The 13,403-nt window shown below is 42.0% G+C and overlaps 1 protein-coding gene across 1 annotated transcript; it reads left to right on the plus strand.

Annotated features, from left to right (window-relative positions):
* The first annotated feature begins 2,133 nt into the window (after positions 1–2,133).
* On the plus strand, positions 2,134–9,695 carry LOC119392801 (uncharacterized). Its single transcript, XM_037659752.2, has 4 exons — positions 2,134–2,246; positions 6,025–6,199; positions 7,025–7,101; positions 9,161–9,695. The coding sequence occupies exons 1-4, from the start codon at positions 2,145–2,147 to the stop codon at positions 9,488–9,490; spliced, it is 684 nt and encodes a 227-aa protein (XP_037515680.1). The 5' UTR covers positions 2,134–2,144; the 3' UTR covers positions 9,491–9,695.
* Positions 9,696–13,403: the final 3,708 nt, after the last annotated feature.

Below are 13,403 nucleotides of genomic sequence, written 5' to 3' on the forward strand. Positions count from 1 at the left end.
ATCTGAATATCTGCATTGTAAGAAATATGCATGATGAAGATCACAATGGGGAACCAGCACTGGAGTTTCAGTGGACAGGGTGCGCCGCCCTGTCAACTTGGGCATACAAACAAATACAAGTAGCTACTAACGTGAACCATGCTTCCATACGTGATCATCAAATGAGGAAAAGAAGCGTCAAGACCAGCGGTATTGTTTTCACAAATGCCACCATAAAAAATGTCTTTAATAACTGAAAAAAATAGTCCAGAGCATAGTTGACTCCCTTCAGCCTCGCTTTCTACCGATGCACATGGGTTGGCACTCTGGAAACATCACAAATCTTTTATTTGAACTGGCCTCTGAAAAAGTTAAAGAAAGCACATGACATCTTAGGTTGCGTAACGTCATGCCGTACATTACGATATCGTATTTACTCGATTGTAACATGACCACGATTGCAACGCCAGGGTGTGACTTTTCATTTACATCCAGGAAGAAAAAAATAGAATTTCGGTATTCGATTGTAACGCAAGGGTCGACTTAGTTGCAAAATCTAGAAAAAAAAACTCGCATTACTTCGAGTAAAACGGGACTGTACGTCACTGTCATGTGCACAGCTCTAGACCAGTTATAAATCCATGACTGCTAGAAAAACCGCATTGTTTACGCATGTTCCATTACTAATCACACACTCCATGTCAAACGCGGAACCACCTGAGCAGTCCAATTACCACTAGGTTCCTCAAAGGCATTTCTTTTCTTTTTATTCTTTTTTTAATTATCAGGCTTAGGCGAAGGCCGATTGCAAGTTTACAACGGTCTGCAGACGATGGCGAGTTAAAGCACGACCCCTGTGACATGTTTGTATTTCCGCTAACCACCACTGATCTCCACTTTACACCGGCCTTTTTACATTTATTTCACGCTTCACTGTCAGCTTCAAAAACTTTTTTTTAAGACTGCGATACGAGCATTTAGTGGGCACATGAAGCCATTGAAAACACCGTAAGGAAATCGTGTAGTGAAACAGCTTCTGTAATATAGTACGAGAGCTGTAAGTACCGATTACGTAAATGTGATACGCTCGCTCAAAACAGCCTGTCACTCACTGGGCCGAATGTTCTGTGCTGTCTGAGGCACTAATTTTATTTCAAAGTGGGCGCACAACGAGCACACTGCATACAGCGTCGAGTTTCGCTAGCGCAATTTGAACACAACTTACCTGTAAGTTTCCGTTGTACGGTGCTTGACATTTCGCCGAAAGGTCACAATCGCTGTCTCTGCAAAAAACAGCTTCTTTCCACGTCGTAGACCATACTTCGCAGTGGTCTGCTTCCATCCTTTCGACAGCACACTCTCGCGAAGGTACCCTTCCGCACACATCCCATCGCTGAAACCGCAGGGAGAATAATTGGTGCATCGCTGCTTGCCCGCTGTGCCAAAGTGCAGCGAAGTGTCCCAATCTTCGCTAGTCTTGCTCGTTCCAAAGTACTTACAAAACGACGCACATCGAACAAAAGCCGTGGTAGGTGTCGAATGACGTTCAGCATGCGTTTGAACGTGTCGTCGTACGCCTCGCGGTGGCTCTGTATTACTAATGTTTCTCAGCTAGCTCGGCAGGGCGGCACATCGAGTAATTTTAGGCGCGCCACCTGGGCAGCGCTGGCTCCCCATACAATCTCTTCAATGAACTGACCTTCTCTTGGCCTGCTTTCTTAGCACTTGTAGTTTGGAGAGTATGCTTGACCTGATTCTCACCACTAAAGTGTAGTTCAGTATTTTGCTACCTCCAAAATAAGCCCGCCATTCTATCCAAATAAGACGATGTTCCACAAACCAATAATTGTTACACATCAGTATTCACTCATCGCCTGGTGCTAGAAAGGAAATACCAGAACTTTGTGCAGTCTGCCCATTTGACTCTTCGCCCCACCATATCAGCCTATGTTGCTGTATTGTGCAAAAATACAAGCAATGATTTGTGCAATGTTAGTTTCTCTGAATTTTTTCCAGAGTTCTTTTAATTATATTTTACATTGAGTTTTCAGGACTATTGTGAAGCCTACATTCGAAATGGACGCTGCCTTCGTCACTGAAGCAACTGACTTCATGAAAAAGGAGCTGAAGAAGCAAACCCCTGATATGAAAAAGTCGAAGACTCAATGTTGAGAACGACTGCTGCGAGAAGAAAAAGTATTGAGCTGGACGGCATGAGCCTGACTGACGTCGTGGGCCTCTATCCAGCCCTAACCCTCGAGAAGGAGGTGAGCGACCCTAATTGTTCATTCTGTAATAGTTTTTATTATTATAACAAATTACTCGCAAGGCCCTCGTACATACCAGCTCGCATTGATCACCGCAATAAAGTTGGGATTCCATCTTGTCACACTAAATGTTTTCATGACTCATTCGTACCCAGAACTTGTGTCAGTTGGAATGCCCTGCCCCATGACATTGCTGGCATAGCAGATATTAATATGTTCCGTAAAACAATTGCTATCTTGTGAATATATTTATGCTTGTGCTCTTTGTATAATTTTTTTCTCTTATTATCAAAATTGTTCTCGTCTATTCCCACTGCTATTTTTCCTTTTTTTTTTGTCTTGTTGTGAGTTTTCGCCAGCCACTTTGTACTTTTACTTCTTTTTGTCCTGTATGATTTGCTGTTTTCTGTATTCTTTATGTATCCCCACTCCCCTCTGCCTTCGGGCCCTGAGGGTACAATAAATAAAATAAATAATAAATAAATAAATAAATAAATAAATAAAACTTCTGCACCATTGAGAATTGGTTTTCCTGCATAATCATAACTGGCAAGAAGCTCCTTAATAATCTTGATCAACACTGAACTAAGCAATGACTTGACAAAATGTATGTTTCATGCTGTAAAACATATTCAAATCTGTGCCATACCTTTAGGCTATCTGTCTGAAGATGCTTTACTATAATACATTGCACAATAAAGGGCATTGATAAATACAAAGATGTAAGGTAATTAAGGAACTTCCTAGCATAGGCTACATCCTTGTTTGGTTACAATTTGTGACCATCCTCAACTATTTGTTTACATCCAGGAAATATATCCAACCAAAAATGTGCTAACTGCCCAATGCACCAGCTAGCCCAACAACGAATTGTACTAGTACATTATTTGTTTACTTCAGTACAATCAAGACCCAAGGGGTGTTACAGAGGTGTCTGGGTTACATGATCACTGCATTAGTACAGCACTATTGATGGCTTTCATGTCTACCCTATGTGTACTTTAGATCTGTCATTTTATCTAAACCGTCCACCTCGGTGGAACCAGTGGTTACGGTGCTTGGCTGCTGACCCAAAGTTTGCACGTTCGACCTTCGGGTCGATATGCTAGAGGCCTGTGTACTGTGCGATGTCAGTGCATGGTAAAGAACACCAGGGGTCAAAATTTCCCAAAGCCCTCCACTACGGCATCTCTCATAACCATATTGTGGCTTTGGGATGTAAAACCCCAGATATAATTATTATCTTTTCTAAACTGTCCTGCTGTGCCCAATTTGTGATGTATTCTGTAGCCCTTAAGTAAAAGTAAATATGAAAATTACAATTGTTAAAAGCAAATATCACTGTCTTCGTTTTCGAAGACAAGAAGTAAAAGCTAATAGTCATAATTCCTGTGAATTTATGCTATTCTGAAAATATAGCTTTATGGCATTATCTTTTGTAGTAAGGTGTTCACTATTTACAGTAAACTCCTCCAAAATGCCAATGGGTAATTTATTGGCGTGCAGCTTTTACTGCTCATGCAGAGGATGTAGCAAGAGCTTCAGATTTGCTGACAACTATTTACTAAGGTGAAAGCCTTAGCTGCCTCATCAAATGTGAAAATTGACCGTCTGCTGTTTTTGAAATCGGTCATTCAGCAAATAACCCTGTCACACGAGCAACCTGGAGCAAGTACACTTTGCCGCTAGTGTATTTTGCACACTGTCACATAGGAATGCTTAGAGATGCTTGCTGCAGAACGGACTCGCCAGCGAATGTTCGGCAAGCCGACTTCCCTATGTGGAAGTGTGTAGCCTCTCTAGCAGTGGCTAAAAAATAAATTAAGTAATATAAAAAGCTGAGTCAGTAGTATCTTTAAGCTATCGTATTGGTTATAAGAATATTGTTTCTATACTACAAAAAAATTGTAGTGGCTTAGCTCGGCTATGCCAGGATATACGTAGCGTGAGCTAAGGTTCAGCTGATTATCCTTAGCTCTCTCTCCTGGTTGTCTAGGATTAGCTTGATTATCATGCTTACTGCTGCTTCATTGATACACACATGGTGTACGCATTATGTCACACATGTATATTTATTTTTTGCTCAACGCCATTTCTCTATTGCCACAAAGACGGCTCGGTGGTCAGTGTAGTAACACGCTGCCATCTCTATGGCCCAACGCCCGGCGCATTGGTCACTTCTCGCGCTTGCGCATCACAGCTCTCGGACGTGCACGCGAAACTGCTCGAGGTCGGCCAGTGTAGCTGACGCTACAAGATGCTTATTATTCTCACTCTCAGGCAGTTTGCAAACATAGCTACGTCTGTCATATTTTACCTAAAGCTTATTCTAGACTAAGTTTACAATAATGACACAATATTGCTTAAGAAAATATTGGCTAGGCCAACAAGTGTACGCTGTCCTGTTGACTTACCCACCACAGTTGCCATAATTTCCAAAGTACACTTCTCTTTCTTATGTGGCAGCGTACCACCGAAGTGACACTTGGTGCACATAAGTACGCTTGCTCAAATTGCACGTAAGGTTGTCTTTGTGAAAGGAGTAATACACTGTTCAATATTGCCGAACTCATTCTGCTGCAGCAAGGTAAAACAGTGTGAACAATAAAGGAAACAAGAACAGATAACAGGGATACTTTTAATGCATAAGCATCCTCTGGCTTGGTCGTCAAGGAAAGCTGTGTGTATAGAACAGCATGACAGTGTAATTAACGGCAAGCTGATGTCCACAAAGGTCCCACAAAGGTTTTACTTGGTGTACTTAAGGAAGCATATAGAACACTTCCAGCTGTTTAACAGTCAGTGTGAAAATAAAGCAGGGCAGTACACTCCTCAGAGCAAGTAACTTTGCTATGTAGAGAAAGAGTAGGCAGCTACATGCTAGCTGCAGTGACTATACCACAGTGTGAAAAGAAAGGACAGTACGGGCCTTTCTTTCAAAGAGCAGAATATAGGCCTCATAAGTAATTAACAATTATGGTTTCACACTTCTGAGAATCTTCCAGTGAGGAGCTACTGGTTCTTCATTCTTTATTCTTTATCCAGCGATTACATTGCTTAGCCTGAAGGTGCTATAGCCAGGGGGTTACAGTCTGAGAAAAACATATCTCATTCTCATATCTCAATGAGAAAAACATATCTCATATCTCAATCAGAAAAACATATCTTTATTTGCATAGCATCATTGCTGACTTGATAGGCGATTCCATTCTCAAATGAAATGAACAAAACATGAGTTAACATACGTATTAAATCTGGTACGGTATTCTAAAAATATAAACAATCATCAGTACGTGATGAGACATATAATGAGACCTGTGTCAGTATATTTCCTTTCAAATGCTGGTTTTTCCATTAAATATTTCATAGAAGAGTTTCAGTCGTAGTTGTTTTCATTGAGAGTTAGAATTTTTATCCCGATTCATTTTTCATGTTCTTGCAGCTGTCTGTGCTCGAGTACCAACCGAGAACAAACCTTGTTGCTGCTGCATTCTGTTTTTTTTTTCAACCTTATTACTTAATTTTCTTTGCCAAGGGTAATTGATTTTTTTCCCTCATTAATCTATCTTATGCTGTCAAAAGTGGTTGATGCACAGCAACTATTACAGTAAACACCATGTTAATTTTACATGAAATGTGAGAAGCAGGAAAGATCCTTACCATAAGTGATAACACTTTACTTAAAACAACTATTAATGAGTTATGCTAATCTTGTTAAAATGGGTACTGGCCTGCCCTTTAAGCTGGTAGACCTATCCAAAGGTTGCACTTTTTACAGATCTTGAATGAATGTCGTCGCCTGACTGGTGTATCACCTGATGAAGCATTACTGCGTGCACTGAGAGAATTCAGTGAGCACATCCTCAATGCAGCGGCACAAAAGCACGCAGCACAGACTACCCTTTGCTCTCTGCAGGCAGACATGTCAGTGGACAACAGGATTGCAAGAAACTGTAAGTTCACGCTCTTCACTGTCGTTAGAGGCAAAGCACATGAGTTATTTACTTTGATTTATTCCAACCAGGATCAAAAGAAGCATTTCAAAGACTGGAGTTTGAATCCTTTCAAATATGTGGGCCACATACTTTTCAAAGCATTAACACTGTTCACAATATAATTGGATAGGTGATGGAATGTTCTGGTCCATACCGTGCTGATAGTTTTGGGCCATTTTAAGTTAGACTAGTATGATGTAAGGCTAGTGTTCATGTGCATTGCGCATGCTACAGTGGCAGCAATCCTCCTCATTTCACGTTGCCACATGTCATAATTGCCTGTATATGAACGCATGATTGTTGTTGTTACCTTTAGCAGCTGAAGTGTTGCGCTGCTAAACACGTGGATGAAGGTTTGATTCCCGGCATGGAGGAAGGAAACAGTTGGAAGGAAGCATTGCACCGCGTAAAAAAAAGAAAGAAAAGTAGTGTGTCAGGCACGCACTCAAAAGCTTCGGTTACCCCCATTTCCCTCATAGGTTAAGGGCTCCAACTTTCTTCAGAAGCAGACCACTCATCGAATAGTGAAAGAGCAAGCCTTGAATATTTATAAATTATGAATATCCTTCATTTTGAAGCTGCTTTATGCATTTCCTGTTCACCGCTGTTGTAGTGCTGAATTATGCCTCAGGAATTCTTGAAGTGGATTGCTCTTGGATTGCGTGAGCCTTTTAAACTGTACTGCTGGCAATGTTGTTGCACTAGCGATATTGCTAAATAATTACAGGCAGCAGAATTGGTCAGCAGCAGCACACCTTTCACTGCTGTGGTTTTTCTCTCCAGATGCCAAAGGAGTGGGTGCCATCATGGTCCTTCCATTTCTCGTCAACGAGCGAGGAGGTGAAATATTCACAGAAATGGTAAGAATATGGAACATTTTGTGTGATCAAGTATCATAAACTTGAAGTAATAAAATTATGTACAAATGTGGCAAAATATTAGGAGCTAGGATAGCACAAAGGTAAACTATGACAGTTTAGCTGTAAGTGGACGTGCCTTAATTCCTATGTGGTTCCTGCAAGTTTTTGAACCATTTGAATGTTTTTAGTGCAATGATGTGATGCGAATGACGGGGCGATTACATTGGAGGCTATTTACGAGATATATTTGCAATATCATTTGCAGCTTCGGCCAGTTTAGCTGACAGTCCGGGCTAGGTCACTTGTTCTCTTTGTTGTGCATCTGTGACCAAGAGACCATGCTATGTGCACATAGCGTCACCTCCAGCGGCAGTAGCATTGTCACGATGTATCAAGGCTTCGGGGTAATGGAACAGTCATAGGATCTGAGGCGTGTTGCATGTACAGTGTCTCTGAACCCTGAGGGCTAATGAAGTTGTGTGAACAACAGGGATGATCTTATATGTTGGGAGCATCACGTCACAAAATATGTGAGCTTTTTTTAACATAGCAGCTTTTTTAGCAGTTTAACATGACAGGATGGGGACTGCGGAAATACCTCAGAGCCAGGCGTAAAGTGTTCATGTGGGTATTTCCAGTTGTACAAGTGCTGTTTGTTCTCTTGAATGGTCAGGATGCTAATTCAGGCCGTTTTTTGTGCGTGGGCAGCCCTGGTGGTGGCGTGAAGTGCATATTTGCTGCCTAGCACTGTGGCAGATGAAAGGGATGTATCTGAGGATATTGTGGGACTTGGGGAGCAGCAGTGGTGGTGTTTCACAGTTCTGTAATTGTTCACAAGTTGTAAAGTATCTTTGGACAGAGTAGGACACAGTTTAAATTTGCTAGGGGTTAAAACACAGTTGCAGTGAATTCCTGACTGGGTCTTCATAGAGCAACCAGCTACAGCGTTCTAGTGGTTATGGTGCTCAACTGCTGACCTGAAGATTGCGGGATGGAATCCCGGCTGCGGTGGCCGCATTTCGATGGAAACGAAATGCTCCAGGCCCGTGTACTTAGATTTAGGTGCAAAAGAACCCCAGGTGGTCGTCAAAATTTCCAGAGCCCTCCACTACAGCATCCCTCATAATCATATCGTGATTTGGGAACGTAAAACCAAACAATTATTATGAGTCCTCAAAGAGCCCAATTTCTTTGTTGACAGTTTCAGCCGTAGTAGTTCTTTCTGTGGCTACCAGTTAGTGCGTACTGTGATCACACTTTGTTGCGTAAATGTCAACTGCGCCCCCAACTCGTGGTACGGCCAACACCACGGTATGTTGGCCTACCTTGTGGCTACAACTATTTATTGGTGCTATTTTATTCACTAACCCAACTCATGCAACCTTTCCTTTTGGGATTTGAATGAAAACAGTAGGGAAAAAATTTATGCTTGCTACCATAACAGGCATCATCAAAATGACAATAGAGGTCGAACATAAGAGGGAAGTGCTTATCGTATTCATCTGGAAAATTTGTGTTGCAATTGTTCAGTGTTGGTTTCAAGACAAAAGCAGCATAAGCATTTTTGGTGAGCTTGTACGGGTACAATCCAGATCTTTTGCAAAAGCAACTTCTGATAATATAGTTACAGTGCACAGTCATTTTTCTTACCAAAATAGCATTGGTGCTCACTGGGTTTAAAGTAAATCTGAAGAACTTTTCTGCACTTGGAATATATAGAGAACCGTTCACGTGTTGTTTAAGCAGAAGCAGTAGTACTTTTAATCTTTTTGCACTGCTTAAATTTTTGTTTGTACAACCCTCAACTAAAACACTACACTTCTTTTGAAATATTGTCTGAAATGCAGTTGTTCTTGAGTACCAAGAACCAATGATGACACGTCAAACAAGGAATGTTGCTTGAGCCAACATGTCAGAAGCACTTGTCTTGGTCAGGGCAGCAAATGTACATGTCCCATTGTCACACATTCCTTGTTCAGTGACTTCTCATTGCAAGCCTCCATGTTCCCCAAAAAATTCTCTCAAGTAAGGACTTATCATGCGTATCTTTGTTTTGCAGACACCAGGGAAGGGATTCACACATCCGACACTGCTCTACACTGGCGAAAACCCCGTATCTTCTGAGGCCATGTGCGTGAAGTGCGAGAATGTCTGTGTAGACGTCCTTGATTTTACGTCAGGACTGTCGTTACTTTTTGCGATGTACTGGGCGTACAACATTGAATATGTCGCATCCGCGAAGAATACGCTGTGCCTGCTAGAACACATGATGGGCATAAACAGCTCTAAATTGACCACCAGAGGCATAAAAGTGCTGACTGCACTGAAAGCGCAATCGAAAGCAAGTAGGTCAAACGCAAGTTCAGGGCAATCAGGTGTGACTGATTGAAGTTTGAGTGTTAAAGCACAATACCTTTAAGTACTAGTCATAGCTGTCTAGCAGGGCTACGCAGAAGTTATTTATTAATGTGTTGTTATAGCTGTCTGGTAAGAGCTAGTCAGAAGTTGTTTAATAATGTGTTGTGATCGCTGTTGAGTGAGAGCTAGTCAGGAGTTATTTAATGTTGCAATATAATTCTCACTGGAAGCCACTGTGATATAGGTACATTCTTTGTGTAATAAAAGCTTTACATTTTCCTAAATGTTGTTTGTGCTTTCAGATATGTACAGCAGCAAACATAATTGGACACAGACGTGGAGGTGGTGCTAAAGGCGTTGAGTGGTGAGACAAGTCTTTTTGTCAAATTGGATGAAAGGACTTCCAACAAGTTGCATTACTGGAGCATTTTGTGATGCTCTTTGATCTGCACAAGAATTCTGGGCAAGAACAACTTTCTATTTTTAATACAAATGTTCTTTCAAATGGCACTAGTATTCTATGTCAGCTTTGCCTTACTGAAATTATGAATTCATAATTCAACATGAAAATTAAAAAAAACTATTCATAGGTCTGCTCGTATGTGCATACCTTCGATGGCATATTCACTGGGGCGTATTTTTGTAATGGCAAAGAAATTAACATTCTTTAATTGCACCAGTATGACACAAAATGCATACCGGATATTGCAACTATAGCAAGTGTACAAGGTTGTCCATTGATTCCAATTCAGCAAAACAGACTGCTGTCTTCTTTTTAAGCCTGGTCCACTTCACTGCTGGATCTGACTATAATACATATTAGTGAAACTTTCCCTTGTGGTTACATATTCACACTGATACGAATGTGTTCTGTTTTTGGAGGTTGCTACTGTGTTGCTCTGTCATGTATATTTAGCTGGGAGAAAAGTAGGGAAAAATGCACATTTCTTGCACACAGGTCCCTGAAATGAAACAGTCATTTTACTTTGTGTCGCTGATTTCCAAAAAAGACAGTATCAAACAGCTGATGACCCTGCATTAAGGATATGACTTTATTTTATGTGAGCCGTGAAAATTTATGGAGAACACTTTTATTGCGCTATTCAGTCATGTTTGCAGTTAATACGCACCAACTCTGCACGAGAGTCGTGCATACCACCGCTAACTTTCTGTGATAGTCAAATGACTACCCTTACAGGGGTCACGTCAGATAGTGAAAAGTGTCCTAATGACTACCGTGTAGTAGTTGCATCAACTCCAACCAAGGGAGTCGCATACACCACCACCTTTTTCACAAGGGTGTTCCGAGAACTACCCGAATGGGGGTCAGTGCTGTCATTGCAAAGGGGTCTCCCTGACTACCAAGAAGTACTTTCGAGACACCCCTAGGTAGTCGTGCGACACCCCTAGGTAGTCGTGCGACACCCCTAGGTAGTCGTGCAACACCCCTAGGTAGTCGTGCGACACCCCTAGGTAGTCGTGCGACACCCTTACGTAGACACCCTTAGGTAGTCGTGTGACACCCTTAGGTAGTCGTGTGACACCCTTAGGTAGTCGTGTGGACTCTTCCATTGGGAGTAACACATACACCTTATTGCTGTTGGCAGGGAGTCGTGGAACATTTGACTTGAAGAGAGTCAAGTGACACCCCAAAAGGTCATCATATGTGTAGCGAGCTGATTACCACCCAAAGGTAGTCAGTACAGACTCCCTTTTTTTTTAGAGTGTACGGCAGCCAAAACAAACGAGCTCCCAAAAAACATCCTCGAGTGAAACTTTTGCACCTATCGGAAAAGTGAGACGGCTATGGCATAACCCTGCGTTTTCGAGAGCACCTGTGTCTCATCCCAACAAAAGATTCTCCTTTCCTCCCGGGCGCAGCATCGATTTCCTTTCATCCGAAATAGTTTGCCTTTCAATGCCCTGAAAGTACCTGCGCGCATTCGATCTACCCACTCGGCCAAAGCGGTCCGACGTCGAGTGGTTCGAAAATGGTCCTTTTTTAAAGGTCTGCTGCCTCGCTATTGAAAGCTCGGATATAGTGTTTCAACTGAATGCAGTGATTTAACGGGACACGTAAATGATGTCCTGCCTCGGCTCTCGATTTCTGTGGTCCGGGAGAGCACAGCGTTCGTTCGTAATTGCAGGTTGAACGCTAAGCGCGCCCTAAACACAGCGCGGAGATAACAATTTGAAGCTTTAGTATGACGGTACAGGCGCCTGTGTACTTACGGGATGGTTATTTGAGAGTTTCCAGCTGGCGGCTTCTGGTTGCTGACTACTGTGCGGGAATTCCGTGCACTGTGTTGGTTGTTCGCACACGGCGGTAGATAAGCAGTTCTGGCGTCGCGCTGTTGCATGCATAGCTACGGGTGCCACTTCTTGAGCGGAGCACTTGAATGAAGGCGGCATATGTATTAAAAAACAAGCAAAACAAAAAAAGCTTGCGTAACTCTCATTGGTAGCAAGCTAAAAAAACTCGAGATTGTCAAAATTAACGAAATATGAAGTCAGAGTGCCTCATTATCCAATGGTCATTTTGTTTCCCATAAATCACCGTAATTTTCTTGTGCCTCTCGTGTTTCACGTAAGTTTTGAATATGCTTCTGTGGGGGCATTTGAAAGTTGTTCTGAAATTTTTAGAGACAAATGACAGGATGAAAATTAACGATCGCTTAACGAGTCGTGTCATGGCTGAGTAAGCTTGTCACTTTGAGTAAATTTGTCGCATGGCTGGTATTACTCACTGAGGCGTCTCTAGTGTGAAAATACAGCAAGGCTGACCGGTCTTCCTTAAAGACAAACGCCTATCTAGGTGGGAAACTATTTTTTTTTTGCAGAAGACTCACGGTGGCGAGGAACCCCTTCTGTGACAATAGTTTTGAAGGTAATGAGCCGTGTATTCAGTTGCAAGCTTTATAAACAAGTAGTCAATGTGACAAAATAATAAAACGCGTAGAGACCTCTGTGAAGTCGTAGCCACACCATTGAAACTTCCAAATTTATTTGCGACTTTGAAATACACGTTGTCCTACAATATTAGCTTTATTTTATATCATAATGAGTTCTGGGCAAGTTGATATAGGCGGTTGTCAAAAATAAAAAAATTACAACCTACGGGAGTAACGCCAGCGTAAAGCTCTTTTTTTTAACGGAGAATTGTCACGCGAAAATAACAAAGTGAATAGTCGTGGTTTCATTTTGGTCAACTTTTGCAACCAGAAGGCTGAGCTGATCTTGTGTTGAACATTGCGTTCAATTAATAGAGAACGCAAAAGTTCTCTTTTTCGATGGCTTTTACTGACTCACGTAGTATCGTGGGTGTGTTTCTCCTACCTCACGGCCTCAGAGATTCGCGGACTTTGATACAGCGAGTACTTTTGGAGAAAAGCTCTTGCACACTGAATTATGTGATATATCTTTTATTTTTGAATATTAATTTTACACTGTTTACTAAGTGACTATTCGCCAACAACAAACGGTTACAACAGTTTGCGCGTTTATTCTTATTAACAGCGTTGCTGTCCTTGGTCGAGACTTTTATGTCCGGGATCCGTGGTAACGCTTCTGGGCATCATAAACGGGCATGCGTCACAGACATTGGGTAAATCCCACTACTCGCCACTGGTCCGCTAAAAAATGAAAGCAACGGTTAGCCCAACAAACGGGTATGTGCCACAGAAATTGGGTGATCCCACCACACACAACTTCCACTGAAAAGTGAGAAGGCAACAGTTAGCGCAACAAATGGCGAGCGCGTTGCCACAGTCAAACCACCGTCACGTGAGACAGAAAGTACAACTTTATTAAGAATCCAGTGCAGACGCTGAGGCTGCCCCGCGCCACCCGTCTACTTTGTGTTTATAAAAATTTGTGGCTCTACTACTACCTCAGAGCTTCACAGACAGTGTTTAATAAAGAGAAGTGATACAACATATCTGCAA

The sequence above is a fragment of the Rhipicephalus sanguineus genome, chromosome 5 (genome assembly GCF_013339695.2).
Source record: "Rhipicephalus sanguineus isolate Rsan-2018 chromosome 5, BIME_Rsan_1.4, whole genome shotgun sequence".
Taxonomy (NCBI): Eukaryota; Metazoa; Arthropoda; class Arachnida; order Ixodida; family Ixodidae; genus Rhipicephalus; species Rhipicephalus sanguineus.